The sequence below is a fragment of the Pleurodeles waltl genome, chromosome 3_2, assembly GCF_031143425.1.
Source record: "Pleurodeles waltl isolate 20211129_DDA chromosome 3_2, aPleWal1.hap1.20221129, whole genome shotgun sequence".
NCBI classification, from domain to species: Eukaryota; Metazoa; Chordata; class Amphibia; order Caudata; family Salamandridae; genus Pleurodeles; species Pleurodeles waltl.
In genome coordinates, this window is record NC_090441.1 from 370,348 (window position 1) to 394,528 (window position 24,181).

At 45.3% G+C, this 24,181-nt stretch overlaps 1 protein-coding gene across 2 annotated transcripts in view; it reads left to right on the top strand.

Moving 5' to 3' along the window:
* APPBP2 (amyloid beta precursor protein binding protein 2) overlaps positions 1 to 24,181 on the top strand; it is a 337,597-nt gene that overhangs the window by 72,452 nt on the left and 240,964 nt on the right. For both annotated transcript variants that reach the window (XM_069226533.1, XM_069226534.1), the window contains one exon: positions 1,749 to 1,837. In XM_069226533.1, the coding sequence (XP_069082634.1) occupies positions 1,749 to 1,837 (89 nt within the window). The remainder of the gene's footprint in view (positions 1 to 1,748; positions 1,838 to 24,181) is intronic.

The following is a 24,181-nucleotide window of genomic DNA, read 5'->3' on the forward strand; positions in this document are numbered from 1 at the left end:
AAGAAAAACAACTTGTAACACTCCGGCCCAACACCAGATGGCGAGCTATTGCAGAACATGCGAATCTACTGCGACTGATGCCACGAACAGATGTACACTGGGTAAGTGACATTTTCATTTCCTACAGAGTTGGGGGAAAACAGTGGTTGGAGGGAAAGTGAGCTTGTAAACTCAACAGATTTTCTCATGAGTAAATCTACACGTGCTTGTGCTAAAATGTAGTTCACAAATATTTTATAGGACTGCAGTTTCCTGGCCTACTTCCGTAAAGTCTTGTGAGTTCATGAAAACCGTAAATCTGCACTAATAAAAGAACATATACCATGGTTAAACTTTTGTGACTATCTTTAAGAATTGTGTTCCTCATCATGTCTAGCGTTAACCAATATCTTTTGTTTTTATTAAAATTCTGTCTCTTTCTCTGTCTATCTATGGACTGAATTCACTGTGAGTAACTGCATTCTGCTCTTTCACAAGGAGCATATCGGCACTCAAAGTAGTTTTATTCATTGGCAGGAATGTAATGGCAATGTGTGCTTCTTGAGAACAAAAAAATCATTTTATTTTTGTCAGTGTTTGTTCTAATGATGAGGGCATGACAGCTCCCATAGTTGTAAAGTTTTACAAAAACCACGTCAAAACAAGACCCGTATTGACAAAACCATTAGATTGACCACCAATGGCAGACCTTTTGGTTTTGCCAATGCTTGTTTATTTTCATGTTTTCCATAATCCTGTTGACACTTGATACCCTGACTTTTCCATTATGATTATTTTTTGGAAATACTAGGATGCATCAACACATTTTACTAAATGATGCTTCAAGGGAATGGTACCTAAAATTTCCCAGCTGTTGAAAAAAAACATTTATTTTCCTACTTTAATCTTTTGTGAACAATTTATTTTGAAATCGAAGAAGCATCAATCTGGCTTTCAAGATTCTTCAGATATTTGCATATAATCACAGAGATTTATGGGAACATTATACGTAGCATCATATTGTTAAACCTTGCAAACGTATGTATACATTTTTATACTGGAACCACTGTCAGTAGCGCAGTCCGAGGCTTACAACATTTCTTTAGTGTGCTCAACCCTAATAGTAAAGGCTTTGAATTAATGAACCATATATACAGGTTCAAACAGCATTAACAGGTGAAAACAAATATTACCTTCACTGCAGACAATACCCTTCCCTGAGCCATAATATAATGTAACCTGGCAGCCCCAGGCATTGTGCTGCATGGGGTTCAAACAATATGTCCTGGGTGTCGGGCTATAGGAATTCCACATCCCTGGAGACATATCCTATACTTGGGTCTGAGAGTTCTTGGATAGGTTGGTTAACTCCTACTTCAGCTGTTTTTGGTTCAGTGAGTCTGAAATGCCCAGCATGCTATCTACCTTCCTTGAATGGTAGAGCCGCCAGGAAATAGTTCAGAGTCCTGAGGAGACAGACCAACACTGACAGTGACTCTTGAGTGCCCAAGTTTGCTCTAGGGAGTCCAATCCTAAGTCCTGCTGCCAAATTATTTTTAATCAAGGTAGGTGGAGCAGTCTTCAGTAAGCTGACAATGGGAAATAAGCTAGAGGCAAAACGTTATTAAAGCCCTATAAAGGTAATTCTTATTTTCTTTCACTGTGCCTTTACTTGATGCTTTAAATTTCCCATTAATTGCTTGGCTTACCTTTTTTGCACTATGCTAGTTTTATTCTACTTTTTAAAGTGTTCTTTTTTATTTTTTCAGTTGTACCAGCAGGGCCGTCTGTGTCAGTTGGGTAGTGAATTTTGTGAATTGGAAGTATTTGCCAAGGTTCTTCGGGCATTAGACAAAAGGTGAGTCCGCTTCATTGTATTTTATCATGAATGATGAATATTGTGTTAATCTTGCTAGTATCGCTCTGCCTCTAATGTAGTCTGGTTTCTCACATCCTAACCAAACAACAGCAGTGGATATGTTTAATTTTTGGATCTTGCTAGAGAAATCAGAATACTATTTGTTAGGTAGGACCATAATGGGATTGTGTTAAGACTAGTAGTGGCAGTTCATTGTAGTTACATGGTCCCTTGCTCACTGTGCCGCTGGAACCAAGCTACACCCAGCTGAAGAGGCCCAATCAGGTCAAAAATGGTGTCTGGCTGGTTGTGTTCTGGTTAAAAGAGAACCTGGCTTTGCACTTCAGGTGCACTGGTGGGACCAACAGTGATTTTACATATGCCTAGGTCTAAGCTAAGGTGGCAAGGATGTTAAAAGAACGATGGGTTTGAAAGCTACCCTGAGCGATTGCCAGTGGCTAGACTTATTGCAAGCGTTCCCCCATCCCCATTTGTGTGTTTGATGGGTTCAAAGACTAGCATACCCCTTTTTATTGCACATTGATTACATCCCACTGTCTAATTGTGGTCCATTCATCTTTTTTCATGTTGAAGTGAATAGTCATGTGCACCACCACCATACTTTGGTGTCCCTGTTGCTAACTCACTGAGGCAGAAATGGTTGGCATGGTCTGAGGATTTGTGTGAGTCTCCACCATGACCATCAAGAGGGGGTTACTACTGCAGTTTTCGACTATGCTACCCCATTGAGCCCCCTTTTGGCTTCTTAGTGGTCTAGGGAACAACAGTTAGCGGGACCACTGCTCCATTTGCCTTCCTCCATGCCTACTGCTCTGGATGGCGTTCAGCTGAGTGGGTCACAGGGTGCTTAGACTAAGGGGGTTCTAAGGGGGTTCCTCTTTGGCCTTCACTGCTCTGCCCATTGTGTAGAAGATGAAGGGTCCTCTGTAGAGAGACAGCTCTTATAGCACTTAACCTGGAAGATGTCCTGGTCTCAGCCCACCTCTACCTGAGAGCAGAACATCACACCTTCAAGGAAAGAGGTTATTTTTTAATTGTTTTTTTTTTTGGTGGGCATCCAAGCCTTTTCCTGGGTAGGTGCAGTTGTACCACTTACTATTCTTGTTGCATAATATATTAATATTTTTGCTAACGTTATTCTTTGCTATTGCCTCAAGTATTTTTGTTTGCATCATTAACTGATAGAGCTTAAACTAAAATACAGTACTGAAGCCCATACCCATTACGTTTTGCATCAACAACTGTATCGCACACCAGTGTTGCCACTGTTGCTTGGAAGTGCTGCCAAGGGTTTGCATTTTTTCAGACTGTCCAAATGACTGAAAATACTTTGGTAGCGTGAATTTTAGGTCATCAGGTTTTTGTCTTTAGTGGTATACAACTTGACTTCAAATATAACACCCAAGCACAGAACAGTGTAAGACTTGTCTTCTGTTAAAGATGGCAAAATTCACATCCAGGTCTCTGACTAAGCGGTCCCACAGGGGAAGTACCAGAAGTACAGGTAGAATAAAAGGTCTTTCTCTCCTTCCATAGGGAGAAGAAAAAGAGAAGGCCTGTCAGAAAGAACACTAACTCATCATCTTTGGATCAAGTTCCTGTTTTGGAGAATTGCAAGCCTCAAGCGAGGGGAGTTTTCCACCCCCTGGTGCATTCTTCAACCAGTTTCAGGGCTTTCAATAGGTTTTGGTGTCTGCCTTTGCTAAGCATAAAGGATGTGTCCTCTTGAGTGGCTAAGGGTGAATCTGTCTTTCGTTGCTGTTTGAACTCTGAGCGGGGCCAGCAGATTTGTCCTCAAGTTGTTTTGGCCTCAAGTTTGGTGTTCCAATAAAAGCTTTGGTGTTGATGGGAGGCTGTAACTGGTTGTGGAGCTGTTATTGGCTATGCTTTCAAAATTAGGTTGTGCATTGCTCATACGCTCTGATGAGAATGTAAGAAGTCATTCTGATGCATATTTGAAATAAAAAGAATATTCTCCTACACCTGAGTTGAATTTTGAACAAACATTTAGATATTTATGATTCTGATTCAATGCACGGGTGTTTGGGAGCCGGTATCCAGACAAAGGTGATGGTGCCCATTGGCAGTAATCTTCTACCTTCTTTCAAACTGATGAGTGGGCATTTCTTTCACTGTTAGAACTCCAGTGCTCTTAGTATATCATCAAAGTTGGATTTTCTGGTGACTGGGGCACATTTATCCTCAGAAAACACGTCTTCTAGTGTGAAAAGGGAGTTACCTGGGCTGTAGAGAGTTTTGGGGTTGTCTATAAGCAGGAAAAACTTATGTCTGAACCTTTCACAGAATTTCATTTACATTGTGCCAGTTTTAGTAAAACCATAAAGTTGTAGCAAACCTGCTCACCACAAGGATGGAGTATGAAAAAATCTCTAATATAAGGGGGTTTCCTTCAATAAGTATAGCAGACCCTCCCACCAGTAGATACATGTGTCATCCTCTGGTCTGCACTTCATTCAGATCAAAGTGTTTCTTGTCTGAATGGGCTCCTGATAGGAAGAACTCCTAGGATGATTTCTTATAGGAAAAGTCAGATCCATTATTTAGTACTGTTTCAATAAAATTACCTGGGCACTAACCAGTGGCATTTTATTCAAGGTTGTCTCCAGTAAGATGAAAAATAGACAGTGAAGGATTGTTTGAGAGTGCAGTCATTGCACAATATATATATTGCACAGGGTAAAAAAAAAAACCTCTAGGGCCAGCGATGGGGACTCCTGGATGGTGCCGTAGAGGTCGGTGTAGTAGGCGATAAAGGCCTCATGAATTTTCTGTTGAGATCGAAGAAAGCTACAGTCTGGAGTGGAGAGCTTAAGCACTGGCTCAAGTTAAGTGTCCCTAATAGCCAGACACGTCAACAACTTGCCCAATCTGTCTTGGAAGTGTAGGGCGCAAAGTCTTGACAGCAAAGATGTTCTAGCAGCTGGGACTCCACCTCACGGAGAGGGGCCAAGGTAGGTGGGAGGAGTGGGGTCCTCAGCTGCCTGCCACTCTATGTCAGTGTAATCGCACTCTGCTGCCTCCAACTCGTGGAGGATCACAGGCTGGAGTTCAACCACTGCCTGAATTCTTCCGCCCCGTAGTACATTCTCCACTATCGGGGAGAAGGCCATACCCTCATTAAGGGCAAAGAATTCCAGGATTTTATTGGGAAGTGTGTCCTGTAACCCAGGAGAAAGCTGGTATAGGGGAAATTCGACCCCTGTGGAGACCCGCTACCAGTGGGCTATGATCAGACAATTCCCTGCGCAGATAATCTGGAGCCCTTATAAAGGGGCAGAGGGAGCAAGAACACACTATGAGATCTAGCTGCATGTAAACCCTAAGCATAGGGGAGAAAAAGGAATAAAAAGCGGGTACCTGGGTTGTGGAGCTTCTACACATCTGAGAGCTCCCATTGCTGTGGCCAGGCCTGCAGACTTGTTGTGTTAGCAACCATTGGGGTGGAGGGGAACAGATGATAAGATCCGTCTAATGTGTGATCCAAAATTGGGTTAAAATCACCACCCATCAACCATGGCAAGTGGACCCACTAAGGCAAAACCAAAGAAAGGCGGTGCAGGAACCTAGGCAGGTCGTTGTTAGGGGCGTAAATCACCCCAGCAGGACATGGTTACCACTCACGCGTGCCTCTAGGAGTACATATCTGCCCTCCAATATAACACCTCAAGCTGGGTCCCTGCCCTCACCCAGACTAGGGCCCCACTTGCATAGGCCGAAAAGTTGGTGGTGAAGATTTGCCACTTCTGTCTTTTTTGCAGTTTGACCCCGCCCGCTCTAGTAATGTGAGACTGCTGTAATAATGCTATGTATAGTCTCTTCTGCTTAATAAATGCATGAACACAAGAGCATTTGGCTGGTGTATGTATGCTTTGGATGTTCCTAGATAGAACTTTGTACTTCTGTGGTGTCATGAGGTCCCCTGATGGCCAGGCCGTCTGCCCCCAATCCCCTCCTCCACGCCCATGCCTCACAGGGAGCCAAAAACAGCAGAAGACACCCGAAGCAAAAGGGGCAACAAAGAGCATTCACCCCCTTCTTGTTCCTGGGAGCACAGTCAGGAGAATGCCAGCATCGAATCGGACCACCTACATACAAGAACTGAACAAGAAACAATAAAACAAAACGAAAATTTAAGGTCCAGGCGCTGTAGCCTGCGCTTAACCCCAAGAAGGAGGCCCTGTGGCGCTGTACCTCACTGCGCTCAGGAAGATCATTAATGCAGATATTGCTGCATTGCGCTCAACCCTCCACGGCCTCCACCCGCATCTTCAAGACCTGTACTAGCTCCTTGAGGTCCACAACTGTTTCTGTAGATCCAACGCCTGGGGCTGTAGGTCTGCCAAGAAGCCCTCATTCAGAGTAACCTGCTAAACCAATTTTTGGTAGACCTGACGGAGAAGGTTGACATCTGTGACAATCGCGTCCACCTTCATCTCCAGGCTGAGGTGCAAGGGTCTCGACAGAAGACAAGATAACATCAACCTTATCAGGATCGGAGAAGGCCCGGTGGGGTTAAGGATTTAAATTCTGCCTTGTGTATAGGCTCAAAGCGTTCTGTCATCAGCTACGAGTACAATGTTCAAGTTCCACATTGGTGGTGTTGCAGTTCTCAGTAGTTCTACCTTCTTTAACGCTTCCAGGAATCTTTCACCTGTGGTAGGGTGAAGAAGCTGCTCCTCATTCTTCCTCTGGTGTAGGCAACTGTGGCAGCTTAGTGGACCTTTTAATGATGCGTCGCTCAGACCTCTGTCTAGTAGGCGTTTGAGGTAAGTGCTCTCCTTTGTCCTTGTTTCTTGTGGTCCTTGCACCATTGGATGTTTCTGACCCACATGGCTATGTAGCACTTCTCTGTGCTCGCTCTTTTTGTCTCCCTGAGGATTTTCATTGATTTGGGGGAAGTTAAAGATGGCCAAACTCTAGGTTTTCAGGAGTCAAGCTGCTAAGTTGAGTGTAGCTTGCTCTGGGGGACATATATTTCAGTTTTGCATTGTTAGCATATCCTCTGGTGCCCTTATGGGTAATACTTGCCTCCTGGACATCTCCTATAGGTCTGACTATCATATCTGTTTGGCCCACTGTGGGGTGATGAGCATGAGTGACATCTCCAACTGTTTGAATTTGTCCACTACTTTAGGGATCGGTGGAATTGGTGGAAAGGCGTATGCTAACCTACCAGACCAGTTATTAGACCGGTATTTCCTTTGAGCTGGTCATGTGGATATCTGGACGCCAAGTCTTGGCATTTTCCTTTTTCTGGGTCTGTGAACAGGGCTACACTTGATGTGCCCTATCTCCTGAAAACTTCACCCAGTACTGCTTGTTTTAGTTCCCACTCGTAGGAGGTATTTGCTTGCCTGCTTATCTGTCTGCGTTTGTGTTCTAATCCTGTGGGAGGTGTATCACCACCAAGGTTGTGTTCCATTAGAGTGCCTACTTCCATATCTCCTGTGCTAATTTGAAGAGTTGGAAAGACTTTGTTCCCCCTTGTTTGTCAAGGTAGAACATGAGTGTTGTGCTGTCCTTCTGGATCAGCGCTGTCTGTCCCTCTACTTGCACCTGGAAGGCTTTAAATGCTTGAAAGACTATCTGGAATTCTAGCAGGTTTATGTGTTTTACTGCGTTCTCTGGGCTCCAGAGGGCCCTGACCCTTAGGTTGTCCATGTACTATCCTCACCCATTGTGGGATGCATCAGTTGTTATGGGCAGCATTCGAGTTGGTAGCTTGAAGGGTTTCCTAGTTGTATCATTCCTTGTGTTCTACCATTTTGCTTCTTTATGGACCTTTGCAGTGACACACACTAGATCCTCCCAGTTCATCCGGCTTTCGACCGTTTATTGCAGAGCCATTCCAGTACGGCTCCGCATGCGTAGTCTTGCCTGCAGTATCAGTTGGATGCAAGATGCCATCATGCCCATAAGGTTCATAACTGTCCTCATTTTCAGAGCCTGGCCTTTCTGATAAAGGTGCAAAAGGGCTTCCTGTGAAACAGGTGTCTTGCCTTCGCTGTCTTTGTCGCTGAGTAGGCATGTGCTGTCTTTGAGTTCAGTGTCACTCCTAGAAATACTTTCTCCTACTCTGGATGCGGAGATGATTTCTCGTGGTTTATGGTGAATCCTGAATGGTGTGCGTTTGGTTTATTGGTATGTGTAGGTAGACATCCTTTAGGTCTGTGGGGGAATGTAGTCTCCCTTCCTTACGAGTGGGATTGCCTCTTGTAATGTTATAATCTTGAAGTGTTACGTTTGTATGAATTTGTTTAAACATCTGAGATTTAGTCCTGGTGTCAGCTTTGGGTCCTCTCTTGGAAGTATTTTAAGTAGATGCTTCTTCCTGTCTCCTGTTGCAGGTCTATTTCTATAGCTTAATTTTTGATGACCTCTTTGACCGCCTGCCTCAGTTGTATGATTTCTTGTTTCCTTAATGCGATGGGAGACAGTCTCTTAAGGGGTTCTTTGCAGCAGCTGCGCTTTATTATATTTAGCATCCTATAGTCTGAGGTGATTGACTACCACTGCTGGAGGAATCCTCCAATCCTCCACCACCCACTGGTGTTCTGTGGCGAGGTTGCGGACCAAGAGACTCGCTTGTTGCTTAGCCCCATTCACCACTACACCACCCCATATCCCTCCGACCCCTTTCCACACTGGCGTCTCCCTCTCGGCTTCCCACAACAAGTCCTCCCTGCCTGTTGGTCTCCTGGTCAGCATTCCTGCTCCCTTGAAGGATCCCTTGAACTGCAATTTGCCTTATTACTTTTATTGTTTTACTGCTTTTCCAAAGAGGACTTTTTATGTGAAGGGCATTACTGATGCCTGTACCTGCTCCTTGAATCCTGAGACTCTTAGCCTGATATGCCTCCTCAGGGTTGTGCCAGTGCACATCTGTCTAATGGCTATGGCTGCCGTGTCCATTGCAGATTTGAGGCAAAGATTTGTGCTGACCTTGCCCTCTTGGATGACTGCCTTGACTCTTTTAAACTTCCCCAGAAGATGTTTATGAGAGCCTTGATTCTGTCCTGCTGGTGGCTGCAGCAGGAGTTTGAGATGGCAATTCATCATTGTGTAGCCACTTCCCTTCCCATCTTTCTGCCTACAAGGTGATTCATCTTGCTCTTCTTCACTGGTGGTGGCCGGGTTGATGTGGGTGCAGTGTTCCTTTTCCTGGCTGTGGCCACAATTATGGAATCCGCTGCCATATTTCCCTTGATGCATTGAGGGTCTTGTGTGGAGTGCATATAATTATTCTGCACTCAGAGGGTTGGTGGGGTTGGGGTGTTGCAGCCCTTGCTGTGACTGTTTCTCAGAATGCCTCCTTACTCTGGTTCAGGATACCAGGAAGTACAGGCAGATATAGGTTTGCTTCTGCAATGGCAGGAGTGCTTCGAGGAGGAAGCACAAATCTTCCCTCTCTTTCCACAAGCTGGACCCCATGTGTATCTGCAGTCCTCTTGATAAGTCCATTGCACATGGACAGAACATCTGGGTAAAAGGCCTCAAGGGATAGTTGTCAACACCCTCCTCTGGGAGTTTTGGCATTGAGATCCTGCCACATGTCACTGAGTTAGCTATGCCCCTCAAGTGTAGTGGATTCATCTTCATCGTAATCGAAGGACTCCTCCTGCCCCTTTTCATGTGGTTCCGGCGTCAGGTGTCTTGAAGTCTGGTTGGTTGATCTCTGTGTCTGTGCTCCGAGTTTTTCTGTGGGATGTGAAAGCCTTTGAAGGAGTCTTCAAACGCCTTCTTTCTTTGCAGTAGTGCCGACATTCAGCTTTGAGTTGGCATTTCTTGTGCTTGGCCTTAAGAGTTTGTTGTTTGGCTTTGGACATCAAAGACACCCTTATTTTCGAAGTCTGCAGTTCCTTGGCCTTCCTCACCCAGTTCATGTCCTTCGCCCCTTCTTGTGTGCCTGCTGGCGTAGAGGGTTGGCTAGAAGGTTTGCCCCCATCAGTGTCCTTTGGTCGGGACCCTACAACTCATTTTGTTTGCACCGACCTTCAGTCCCCGAGTGTTTTGACGTCGAGGTAGCGTTCGGAGACCTGCATCTTTCAGTGTCTTGGTTAAGTTTTGCTGCTTCTTTTCGGCATCTCTCGCCTCCCTTCTGGAGGCCTCTAGCTTTTCAACGTTTATGACGCTTTCCTCAGCGTCTGACTCTCCTCCCTCTGCCGGCTTGGCCTCTTTGATGTTCCCCTCTTCTTTTTCGCTAGAGAGGCCTAAATCTTTCAGGGACTCCTTTGTCCTTTGAGTATCAGCCATGGCTGGGGTGCTAAACGCTGCTTGAGCTTTTAGCATCTTTGGAGAAAATTCTGTGCTTCCAGAACCAACAACTGATACAAGAACCTGAAGATGGCTACCTTGCACAGGAACTTCTGGGGCGCACGTCTGACACCACAAAGGGGATGGACTTACCACCAAATGGCAAATGAGGACACCCAGAGATGGGGAAAAAAAGAAAGGAAAGAGAAGAAACATGATTCCGAATCCAACCACAAAACTGCACAATAGATTTGCTAAATGTGAATCCCGAAAACTCTTCTAGTTGCAAAATTTCTCCTATGGATAAGTAAACATTTAGTTTTTCATTACTCATAATGCATGCAAATGTGAGATACTGGTTATGTAGGTTCAGTCTCTTGTTTGTTCCCTGTCCATGTAGTGAGGATCTTGTGTGTGTGTGTGTGTATGTTCACCACAGTTTAAGAGGGCTTCTGTCCTGTCTCACAACCTCTATTTCAGAGTTGAGGACATATTGGAATGCTGTAGGAAGTTGAGTTATTAATTGGAAAGATATGTGTCCTTCACAAGTAATCGGGCCACAGTTGTCTCCTTACTAGGAACTAATTACCCTATTGTAGTACATAACTCTCTCAGGGTAGCAGATCAAGGCAATCCAAAGCCTACTCCAGAGAGATGGTGTAGGCTAGCAGTTCCAATTTTCTGGTACGCAGCAATAAATGCTCATTAAATTATTGACCATTCAGTGCTTTTTTTTTTTCTAAACGGAAAAGTATTTTTATTACAAATATATGCATTTATGCAAGTGCCTTTGGTGTCACCCTCATACCACATTAATAAAATCAGCCATATGTCATAATTCAATATGGCTCTATCTTAACTTGTCATAAGCATTCATTATAATAGGAAACGCTCATTGTTCAATATTCATGTTGCCAATAAAACATTTGTATTCAAAACATGTATGTCAGAGTCTTTCTTCACCATCTACAGGCCACAAGATGCATCTATAGGACCAACCACAAAGGCACCAACGACACCAAAGCGCAAGAGCTTAAGCTCCGGCTCTGGGAGTGCTTAAAGGTTAGGCAAACCTGACCGGGGGTCATTGTTATAAGACCACAGGAGACTTAGGGTTACTTCTGCTAAAACACTTATACGGACCAGGGTGCACTGCAAGTTCTTCAGCCTCTACTGTACTTGTGTAATTTATTAGTGTTCTTCAGAGTAGTTAACTTGGCCCAGGAGTCTGATTATGAGCTGAGTCAGAGACATATAACAACTCTTGAAGTACCATAAGATGTGTATGTGGGTTGTTGGGGACGGCTATATTTAAACTTGGTGTTCATGTTTTACCTAACTTTGGAACCTTGCTGGAATCTGTAGGCCTAAGCGGAGTTTAGGGCAGTTTTTACCTTTAACCTTTTTGATGCGGGCGTCGGCCACTGGCCGACGCCCACACACCCTCCCTGGTGCGGGTCACGACCAGTGGCCGACACCAGGAAGGGTATTAATAAATCCTCGGGTGCGTCGCACCCGAGGATTTATTTTTTTTTTTAAACCTTCCCCAGGGAGACACGGAAGCTTCCGTGTCTCCCCCCGCCCCCTACCCGCCCCTTTGTGACGCGCTGACGTTTCAAAGGTGTTTTCCCCATCAAAGCAGGAAGCAGCCTTGCGGCCGCTTTCTGCTTTGATGGGGAAAACGGCCTTTCCCACGTTCGGGAAGGCCTCGTAAGAAAGGGGAGAGTCTCCCCTTTCTTACGAGGCCTTCTGAAAGTGTTTGGGGGCCAGGAAACACCACTAGACGGCAGGGATTTCACTTTGGGGGGGGCGGCCCCCTCGGAAAACGGGCCGCACCCCCCTCCCCTGGGCATTCCAGGGGATTTTTTTTTCTCCCATTTTGGCCCCAAGGAAACCATACAACAACTAAAAAATATATATATAGATAGATATAGAGCTATAGATATATGTATGTACATTGATATATATCTATAGATATATCAAAGATTTATAAAGCGCGCTACTCACCCGTGAGGGTCTCAAGGCACTTGAGGGGGGGATGGGGGGAGGGAAAGGGGCTGGGAGGCTCACTGTTCGAAAAGCCAGGTTTTGAGGCCCTTCCTGAAAAGAAGTAGGTTTTGGGTCTTGTGAAGGTGGGTTGTGAGGGCGTTCCAGGTTTTGGGTGCAAGGTAGGAGAAGGATCTGCCCCCGGTGGTGGTGTGTTTGATGCGGGGGACAGAGGCGAGAGAGAGGTCAGCTGAGCGGACGTTTCGTGTGGGGGTGTGGAAGGTGACTCTCGTTAAGTTAGGCAGGGCCTGTGTTGTGGAGTGATTTGTGTGCGAGAATGAGGATCTTGAAGGTGATCCTTTTGTCAGTGGGGAGCCAGTGGAGGGATTTGAGGTGTGGAGAGATGTGTTCGTGTCGGGGGAGGTAGAGGATGAGTCGTGCTGCTGAGTTCTGGATGCGTGTAGTTTGCGCTTGAGTTTTAGAGTGGTGCCGGCGTAGAGGGCGTTTCCGTAATCAAGCCTGCTGCTGATGAGTGCGTGAGTGACAGTTTTTCTGGTCTCTGTGGGGGATCCATTTGAATGTTTTTCAGTATACGGAGTGTGTTGAAGCATGAGGAGGTGAGAGCGTTGATTTGTTGGGTCATCGAGAGGGAGGAGTCTAGGATGATGCTGAGGTTGCGTGCGTGGTTGGCGGGGGTGGGTGCAGGGCCTAGCGTGGTGGGCCACCATGAGGGGTCCCAGGTGTTTTTGTGTGGGCCAAAGAGGATTATTTCGGTTTTGCTTGAGTTGAGTTTCGGGTGGTTGGCTGTCATATATATATCACTTTTGTCAATATGTGTCTGGTTTCCCTGGGGGAAAAGGGTCCGACTTGTCTAGTGGCAGTTTTAGTGCCATAAAGAAGCGCAGAAGGTTTATATGCCTACTGCAAAGAGCAAATCTGTATTTTATGTAAATAGCTGAGTACATTAGTAAAGTCAGCCATTACCTGCGCTATAATACCAATGAAATGTATGTGCGGGGTGGAGGGCGGCTATGGAGAGATGAAGGGCACTTTTGCTGGGTGGTAATGAGGGAATCCGAGGAGGAGGGAGTGGGAGCACCAATAATGATTGTTGGACTGGGCGCAGGAGGTGCTAAAGACTGTGATGAATGGTATGTGACAAGGTGTTTTTTGAGTGTCTTGAAAGTACGTGCTGATTGAGGGAAGAAGCGCAGGTAAGGTGGCCTCTACTGTTGCACGTATCTCACACACACCATCGATTTTGTGACTGTCTACGTAGGCTAGTGTTTTAGAGCAACAGTTTAGCCAATAGCAGAGATGGCATCTTGATGGATGACTTCTGCCTGCACTCGGGTTATAGAGGACCGCTCTGACATAGGATCAGAGACTGAGACATCAGATACTGAGACAGCATCTGAGGGATAGGACAATGGCGCAGATTTTTCTGTCAGGAGTCCCATGAGAGGGGGGGGGGGAGGGGGGAGGGGGGGAGGGGGCGGGGGAGAGAGAGAGAGAGAGAGAGAGAGAGAGAGAGAATGTGAGAGAGAGAATGTGAGAGAGAGAATGTGAGAGAGAGAATGTGAGAGAGAGAGAGAGAGAGAATGTGAGAGAGAGAGAGAGAGAGAGAGAATGTGAGAGAGAGAGAGAGAGAGAGAAAATGTGAGAGAGAGAATGAGAATTCGGCGGCCATATAGAGAAACACACTAAACCCAAAATTTGTGGCTCCTCTCAGATTCCAGAACTTTCTGTCACGAAATGTGAGGAAAACGTGTTATTTTAGCCACATTTTGAGGTTTGCAAAGGATTCTGGGTAACAGAACCTGGTCAGAGCCCCACAAGTCACCTCATCTTGGATTCCCCTGGGTTTCTAGTTTTCAAAAATGTCCTGGTTTGCTAGGTTTCCCCAGGTGCCGGCTGAGCTAGAGGCCAAAATCCACAGGTAGGCACTGTTTTCTATGAAAAAATGTGATGTGTCCACGTTGTGTTTTGAGGCATTTCCTGTCGCGGGCGCCAGGCCTACCCACACAAGTGAGGTATCATTTTTATCGGGAGACTTGGTGGAAGGAAATTTGTGGCTCCTCTCAGATTCCAGATCTTTCTGTCACAGAAATGTGAGGAACATGTGTTTTTTTTAGCCACTTTTTGAGGTTTGCAAAGGATTCTGAGTAACAGAACCTCGTCAGAGCCCCACGAGTCACCCCATCTTGGATTCCCCTAGGTCTCTAGTTTTCAAAAATGCACAGGTTTGGTAGGTTTCCCTATGTGCCGGCTGAGCTAGAGGCCAAAATCTACAGGTAGGCACTTTGCAAAAAACAGCTCTGTATTTTGTCAAAAAATGGGATGTGTCCACGTTGTGTTTTGGGGCATTTCCTGTCGCGGGCGCTAGGCCTACCCACACAAGTAAGGTATCATTTTTATCGGGAGACTTGGGGGAACATAGAATAGCAAAACAAGTGTTATTGCCCCTTATCTTTCTCTACATTTTTTCCTTCCAAATATAAGAGAGTGTGTAAAAAAGACGTCTATTTGAGAAATGCCCTGCAATTCACATGCTAGTATGGGCACCTCGGAATTCAGAGTTGTGCAAATAACCACTGCTCCTCAAAACCTTATCTTGATCCCATTTTGGAAATACAAAGGTTTTCTTGATACCTCTTTTTCACTCTTCATATTTCAGCAAATGAATTGCTGTATACCCAGTATAGAATGAAAAACAACTGCAGGGTGCAGCTCATTTATTGGCTCTGGGTACCTAGGGTTCTTGATGAACCTACAAGCCCTTTATATCCCCGCAACCAGAAGAGTCCAGCAGACAAAACGGTATATTGCTTTCAGAAATCTGACATCGCAGGAAAAAGTTACAGAGTAAAACATAAAGAAAAATGGCTGTTGTTTTCAGCTCAATTTCAATATTTTTTTATTTCAGCTGTTATTTTCTGTAGGAAAACCTTGTAGGATCCACACAAATGACCCCTTGCTGAATTCAGAATTTTGTCTAGTTTTCAGAAATGTTTAGCTTTCCGGGATCCAGCATTGGTTTCACACCCATTCCTGTCACTAACTGGAAGGAGGTTGAACGCATCAAAAATAGTAAAAATGGGGTATGTCCCAGTAAAATGCCAAATTTGTGTTGGAAAATGTGGTTTTCTAATTCAAGTCTGCCTGTTCCTGAAAGGTGGGAAGATAGTGATTTCAGCACCAGAAACCCTTTGTTGATGGCATTTTCAGGGAAAAAACCACAAGCCTTCTTCAGCAGCCCTTTTTTCCAATTTTTTTGGAAAAAACAAAATTTTCACTGTATTTTGGCTATTTTCTTGGTCTCCTCCAGGGGAAACCACAAACTCTGGGTACCATTAGAATCCCTAGGATGTTGGAAAAAAAGGACGCAAATTTGGCGTGGTTAGCTTATGTGGACAAAAAGTTATGAAGCCCTAAGCGCGAACTACCCCAAATAGCCAAAAAAGGGCTCAGCACTGGGGGGGGAAAAGGCCCAGCAGCTAAGGGGTTAAGTATAAGGCTGTGAAAACACCACAGATTGTCCAGTAAGCACTACAGACCCTGCACTGTGAATGCTCACTCATGTTATAAGCCATACCCCCAGGTCAGCACCAATCCTTGCAGAGTCCTTTCTGCGACAGTCTACCTGTGCTTAGATACCACAGTTTTCTCATGCATGTGCTTATGTGTAACCAGTCCACTTCCTCTTACCCTAGCTGCACAGAGGTGACTGTATCTTAAGAGGCGGACCCTGACTGTTAATATGTTCTGCTCAATTGACATGCATTTACCATGAGTGAGACCACAGTAAAAATCCAAAAACCTGGTAGTCAGAAGTGAAAAATCCTGGTTGACTAAAAAGGTGGTACCCATTCGCTACACATGCCACAATCTGTGCAAAGGTGTGACCAACAGACGTTCCACTATATTTGATGGTATGTGGTTCTTTCACAAAGCAATTTGTGGTCAGTACCATACAGGAACATTCTCCATCCGTGTGAAAAGCAGGTTCACTTCTTTTATTAGGGTCGAGCCTGCGCTTGCGCATGCGTATTGCTTGCAAGACGCTTTAGTAGTTAGAAAAGGGCTTGGAGCCCCGTCCATGTCACGTCAGTGTCTTTTTTTGGTTTGTGGGCTTGCCTTTTAAAATCTGCTTGCTTTCATTAGTGGAAGGTATGCATGAGTCATGCCTTTTCCGGTGGTTAGCCCTCCTCGAGCGCAGCGACCAAGTACTGAAAACATACGAGGCTTTCTGTTTTCCATCTGGTTTGTGGACTACTTTTTATCTTTTTTCGCAGCGCGATCTCGCTCGGCAGAAGTCGAGCGCTTTGCATGACACTGACCCTGTTAAATAGTTAATTGCACTTTTGCCGGTTACGTAGATAATTGCCTTTTTGCCTATAGGTTTCACTACAAGTGAACTGTAGCAGCGCGGTTACACTCATCTTTTTTTTTTTTTTCTCCATTTAATGTGCCAAGAAAAGTCCGGTGGGGAGTTTACAACTGCTAATTGCTCTAATTCAGAGAAATGCGAGACCCGTTGCATTGCAAATGCTTGTTTGCTTTGGTATTTCTATTGTGAGGAGATGTAACAAATCTTAAATAATTCCTTTCACTCCCTTCTTAGTAATAGAAGCAGTTTTAATACTTCCTTAGCCCGTAGTTTTACACCAACAGTGAGAGTGCAGAGCATACCTAAATTAGCTTGTCATTGTGTCTGGGAGACATTTCAAACCGAGAGGTTGAAGCAGTAGACTCTTCTATAATAATGACATCAGTTTTATAATCTGGATGATCTAATGTCTGTTCCTCTGTCTTTGGGAACCAACCTCAGGTGTAGTGTAGTGTAGGAATAGTTCTGGCAACTAACACGTGTACATCCTTTCAGACTTTTGCAGCCCCAGTTAATGGTTATAGCACTTGTCATTTTTAGGTTGGCGTGCTCGTCGGAAGGATGTGCACATAAATGTGAAGTATTTCCCTCAGAAGTGCTGTATGAACCTGTTCGTGTTGAAAGTGATGAGTGACTCTAATTGCTTTTTTTTCAAAGATGTGATTTTGATGTTAACAGACCGATGGATAAATGGTAAACAGGCTGAGAGCTAAATTGCACGAAATTTTGTCATATATCAGTGCAGATAATCTGCTGTCCTAACAGGACAGGTGCTGCAGCGGAACATTTAATTGTTGCACCTTCGGGCTAGGAACTTCAGAGGTTAACTCTCTGTAGTTTTGCTCTTTTTTTAAGCTGTGTTAGATATGCTGTTATTGACAAGGTAGATGCTGACTAGACAAGCTCATCATTTAGAGAAGATGTGTGGCCTAACATCCAAAACGTTCAACTTTGTGTTGTAATCAGGAGTTCTTCACACTTGGGGTAATTGAAAATGCGTTTATTAAAGCCACAGCTCTCCATGCGTGGAGCTCCCACTTCCAGCCAGTGGTAATTGCCACCCCCTGGAGCCCTGCCGTAGCTCCATGACAACAGAACCAATACATGATAAAACGTTCCACACTTAAATACATATACCTGGCTTGAATTGAAAATACATGGCTGAAGGTGAGTGAAGTGAGATCACAACACTTTAGAACTGGGGCGCCAGGTTCGAATTCAAATGTTGCTTCAGCATCCTGCAGTTTTGGGCAAATCACTGTGCCCAAAAAAAGTTTCAAAAAAACGAATCTCACCTTGTGTGATGTAATCCGGTGCTATTATAAAGTGCTCTAATGTCCTTGGGCCGGTTTGTGCTATATAAACAATCATTGGCAAAGCCAGTAGGTCTCTCCTATACAAGCTCTCTCAGCTTTGTCAATGTTTTTAGCCACGATGCATAGAAGCACAGCCACTCTGCAACATGGCTGAAAGGTAAAATGATAAAAGCGATATGACATGGCAAGTGTTGACCGCATCATATCGCTTTAAATTTCTTTACTTTCAGCTGTGTTACACATGCTGCGCTGCTGTGCAACACAGTCAAAAAAGACATAAAAAAATCCAAAAGATTTCTTGTAGGCGAAGCCTATTGGCTTTGCTGATGCTTGTAAATAAAAAAAAAAACTAATGTCTCACAAGCAAGAGAACACACTCCACACAACTATGAAATCACTAAGGTGGGAGTGAACTTCAAATGTCTGACTTTTACTAAATAGAAGAAAAGGAACGACAAAAAAATAATGCACAACAAACTAAAAAAATAATGCACAGCAAACTAAAAAAATAATGCACGACAAAGAAAAGACCCAATGCTGGTATGAGAGTGGAACAAATGAGCGATGACAAAAGTCAGATTTTGTTCTTACAACCTGACTGCCACATGTAGTCACTCATTCCATTCTCTTCTCTCTTTGTTGCCACCATCGCTTTACAAACTTTGCACTGTGTACAGAAACCAAGTTGATTGCTTTGTCTTGTTTGAGCTTACATAAAATACAGAAGTACTTCATTACCACAGTGTCAATGTGTAACACACCCAAAATAAATACCTCATTTAAATAAGTTCTTAGCACATAAATGACAAACTTTAGTGGGGGTTGCTCTTTGGACAGTAACGTGCTATAATGCCATATATTTAGTTTTTGTCTCATTTCCAGCTACCCAGCGGCTGAAACAGTTCAATAAAAAAAAAAAAAAAAAAACTCTGAGCAGAAGGAAGGTAATCTGAGAAATAAACAACCTGCTCGTTGCCGGGGGACTCCAGTCCACAGAGGGCTGCATTTCTCTTTCCTGCTAGGAGGCGGAGCACTGCTCCTGATTGGCCCAGATAGCCCTTGCATGGTCATTCATCCTCCTGCAGTGCGGGATACATCGTTGGTGGGGGACTCGAATGCCCAGAGGAATGTATTTCTCTTTGCCGCCAGGGGGTGGAAGAGTGCTTCTGATTGGAACTGTTAGCACTTGTAAGGGCACTCATCCTCCCACAGCGTGGGATACATCGTTCCTGGGAGACTCTAATCCCTAGAGCGCCACATTTCTCTTTACCGCCAGGAGGCGGAGGACTGCTCCTGAATAGCCCTGAAAGCCTGGGCCAAGGGCAGGCTCGTCCTGCGCCCATCCATTGATCGGAAGAGACCGGCCTGGGCCACCCCCCTAACATCCATACTACGGTACTGTTGTTCACCCTGCTATTTTACAACTCCTTAAAAACTTGTACAGGATTGCACTCTTCCCGTACTGTGTCAACATGAGGGAACGAAAGTCTACAGCAAACCCCACCCCCCTCACCCACACAGGGTACTACTTTGGATGGATTTCTACACCGGGTGGTAGGGGTTATGAGTAAAGAGATTGAACTGGAAGAGCAACGTCTGTCCCTCTCATCACCTTCGGATATACTGATTTTGCCTGCTGTGTCCCCTGCTGCTGAGGACTTGACCCTGCACCTGAGGGTTGCAGGAGTGGGCACTTCGGGCAGTGTTGCCGCTGATACTGCTGGAGCTGGTGCCCCAGTAGGTGAGCCTGTAGGTTACATGAAAGGAGTTGAAATTTACCCCCAATCCCTTCCAAAATGGTGTCAAGACAAAAGGCCAAGCGGGAAAAAGAAAGAGAACTGAAAGAGGGGGGTTTGGGGAGGGTGGCTTCAGAGTCAGAGATAGTGTCCGGCTCCTTGACCCATTTGCCATCGCAATCAACTAACCCAGGCCCTAATGAGAGGAGGGTTGGTGATGGTACCACTGAGCTAGGCGAGACTGTGTGTACCTGCGTTGTCGTAGCTATAACGGCCTTACTGAATCCAATTATCCCCCGCCACCCAGCTCATCCTCCTGTGAAGTGAAACGTCATTCGGTATCTCCTCCCCTAGTCCAAATGCCCCACCCTAACTATCCACTCTGATGTCTTAATTCCTTACTAGAAGGGTAGACATATGAAGCTATGCGAGATCAAAGACTGATGGAAATGAGCAAGCCTATGGATCGAGAGACTGGGCCTCATGGTCATTCTGTGGACATTGTCAAAGAGCATCCTAGGCTTTTGAGGCATAACTCTGGGAATTCTTTCCCTTGACTCCCAGCAGAGTGCCGCCTTGTGTCTTGATTCTGAAAGATGTGCCGGTCCTTGGACCAAATGCAAGTGAAAGTTACCCTGCCCTAAGAAATAAAGTGACTAGTTGTCTCAAGAGTAAATCAGTTTGGCCGATAGACTTTTCCAGGGAGATCATAATGATAGGGAGAACACCCTTGATCCGGGCAAAAAGGAATCCTTAAGGAGCTGTCTTACTATTAATTTTAAGTCTTGTATTCTGGTAGAATCATTATTGAAGTTCTTTCATTCTCAGTCCTGAGACATTTAAGTCCCATCCAGCTGTTAGCTGGTTGGTACTTTTTCCGACCAACGGTCTTTTACCCCATACCTCTGCATAAGATCACCTCCCAACCAAGGGCTCTGAATCAAGAGTTTAACATTGAAGTCCGGAACTCTTTTTAACCATTAGCTTCTTTAGAAGATTTGGACTGACTTTCCGATAGTTGGGAGGGTGCCATTCAGCCAGGACTTCAAGAGGCCATAATGATGCTGGGGAATGTGGGGAAAATCCTAATAAATGATCCTGGTGAGATGCTGGGGCCCCCTACACCCTCTCTGGACACTTCAATTTTTTAAGGGGACGGAAGTGGGGGCCTAAGGATATTGTCTTAGAACATTTATCTCCATAATAAGTTGACAAATGCAGACTGGATCCAAGAAATCAGCAAAGCAGACATTATTCTCTTGCAGGAAACATGGTCCCCACATTTTCAACATACATCAGTTGGAGATGCCATGAATAAGGGAAGTAAGATAGATTATTTTTTTCCTTTCCTCAAACCTGGCTGACAATATAGTGGGATGTGAGGTTTTCACCTCTTGTTTGTGTGACCATAATCCCCTGTTTTTGTTACTAAACTTGCATCGGGTAATAGTGTAGAGACCCTTTAGATCATCCCACTTATCAGCTCTTGTAATAAAGGTTTATAGATTAAATGAGAGAAAGGAGGCCCTCCCGTCCTATCATGCTAAGGGGCTAATTTTGTAATTTTGGTCAAGAACAATTGGAAATTTTTCAGTCGAAGAAACCTCTGCAACTTTACTTTGATGCATTTAGTACCCTTTGTGCTGATGTAATAGAGCAACTAAACCTCTGCCTCCAGTAAGTTGGTTTAATATTACTTGTACTGCAGCCCATAAAAGGTTGAAAGCAGCCCTATCTTAAAAGCCCTGCCTCATAGAAGAAAGTTTGGATGCACGGCGGTCCTATAAAACTGCACTGCAGAGAAGTTAGAGTTGAGAAATGCCGCCTGGGTGGAGTTGGGCAAAGCTGTAAGATGGAGTGGTAGGTCCTCTTTTTGGAAGGTGGTTAATAAACCTGGTGTTCGATGGCATATGTTGCTGCAGATACACATGTTGAGCACAGTCCGCTGCCTGGTGTTGGGCTCGGAGTATTACAAGTTGTTTTTCTTCGAAGAAGTCTTTTTTGGTCACGGGACCGAAGGACTCCTCCCTCTTCGGCTCCATTGCGCATGGGCGTCGACTCCATCTTAGATTGTTTTTTTTCCGCTGTCGGGTTCGGACGTGTTCCTTTTCGCTCCGTGTTTCGGTTCGGAAAGTTAGTCAGAATCTCGGAAGAAAGCGTCGGTATTGTTCCGTTCGGTATCGGGATAGTTAGGTACATCGACACCGATCATCGGAAGACTTTGGGGTAGCTTCGATCCCCCATCGGGGCCTGGTCGGCCCGACCGCGTGTGACGCCGAAGCCGATGGAACGGACCCCGTTCCGTTTCTGCCCAAAATGTCACAGTAAGTATCCTTATACAGATCAGCACTTGGTCTGTAACTTGTGCTTGTCCCCCGAGCACAAGGAGGATACCTGTGAGGCCTGTCGGGCCTTCCGGTCCAGAAAAACACTCCGGGACCGAAGAGCCAGGCGTCTACAAATGGCGTCCACGCCGACAAAACAACGTTTCGACGACGAAGAGGAAACATTCTCGGTTCCGGACTCAGAATCCGGAGACTCCGACGTCGAACAACAACAACAAACAGTGAGTAAGACGTCGAAAATAAAGACCATCGAAAAAACAAAAGCCCAGGGGACGCCACTGCCAACAGGCCATGGCTCGACCCATAAAACCGGCGACCCGTCGAAGGTGCTGAAAAAGGGCACGCCCATAGCGAAGACACCCGACTCCGGTCGAGGGACCGCCATGGAGCAACCTCGGAGCCGAGATAGCGGCTCCGAGAAGCAAAAACAAGATGCCGGCACCGAAAAACATCGGCACCGAGACACACTGCCGAAAGCCACAAAAATTCAGTCGGTACCGAAGCCGAAAAAAGATTCTCTCTCGGCGCCGAAAAGTTCCACACCTCCTTCCTACACAGAGGAACAAGGAATAAGTGGCCAGATGCACAGATTTGGACAAGAGCTCCAAAGTGTAGAATCAGACTACACACAAAAGAGACTGTACATCCAACAAGACACAGGGAAGATATCAACCCTTCCCCCAATAATGAGAAAAAGAAGGATCGGATTTCTCAAGGATGACGCACAACCACAAGCCAAAGTGGTTAAAAAAGTCACGCCTCCGCCCTCTCCACCACAACAGGCATCGCCGGCACAAACTCCGCCACAAATGCACTCACCAGCGCAAACTACTATAAGTCAAGATAATCAGGATCAAGACGCTTGGGACTTATACGACACCCCAGTGCCGGACAATGATCCCGATTCATACCCCACAAAGCCGTCACCGCCAGAGGACAGTACCTCATACTCGCAACTGGTGGCTAGGGCAGCAGAATTCCACAATGTCCAACTGCATTCCGATCCTATAGAGGATGATTTTTTATTTAACACCCTCTCGGCTACACATAGCCAATATCAATGTCTCCCAATGCTACCAGGGATGTTACGGCACGCAAACATTTTTTTGAAGAGCCCGTAAAATCAAGAGCCATCACCCCAAGGGTGGATAAGAAATATAAACCACCACCCACAGACCCAGTGTTTATTACTTCGCAGTTACCACCTGACTCCGTAGTAGTAGGGGCAGCTCGCAAAAGAGCAAATTCCCATACATCTGGCGACGCCCCACCTCCGGACAAAGAAAGCCGAAAATTTGATGCGGCAGGAAAAAGAGTCGCATCACAGGCAGCCAACCAATGGCGCATCGCAAATTCTCAAGCGCTGCTAGCCCGATATGACCGCGCACACTGGAATGAGATGCAACTTCTCATAGACCATCTTCCCCAGGAATACCAAAAAAGGGCGCAGCAAATAGTTGAAGAGGGACAAACGATCTCGAACAATCAAATCCGCTCTTCAATGGACGCAGCCGATACTGCAGCAAGAACAGTCAACACTGCTGTCACCATAAGGAGACACGCATGGCTCCGCACTTCAGGGTTCAAACCTGAAATCCAGCAGGCTGTCCTTAATATGCCCTTCAACGAAAAACAACTTTTTGGCCTTGAAGTGGACACAGCCATTGAAAAACTTAAAAAGGACACAGACACGGCCAAAGCCATGGGCGCACTCTACTCCCCGCAGAGCAGAGGCTCTTTTAGAAAAACTCCATTTAGAGGGGGGTTTCGTGGCCAACCCACAGACACCACCAGCCAACAAACAAGAACCACACCTTATCAGGGTTCATTCCAAAGGGGAGGTTTCAGGGGATATAGAGGGGGTCAATTCCCAAGGAGTAGGGGAAAATTCCAAACTCCAAAAACACCTCCACCTAAACAGTGACTTTCAAGTCACACAACCCCTTCACTCAACACCAGTGGGGGGAAGACTAAGCCAATTCTACCAATCTTGGCAGCAGATTACAACAGACAATTGGGTACTAGTAATAATCCAACATGGCTATTGCATAGAATTCCACAAATTCCCACCAAACATCCCTCCAAAAACACGCAAAATGTCACTACAACATTTAGAACTTTTAGGACTAGAAGTTCAAGCACTACTGCAAAAGGATGCAATAGAATTAGTACCAGTACAACAAAAAAACACAGGAGTTTACTCCCTGTACTTTCTAATTCCAAAAAAAGACAAAACATTAAGACCAATATTAGATCTCAGGACACTAAATACCTAC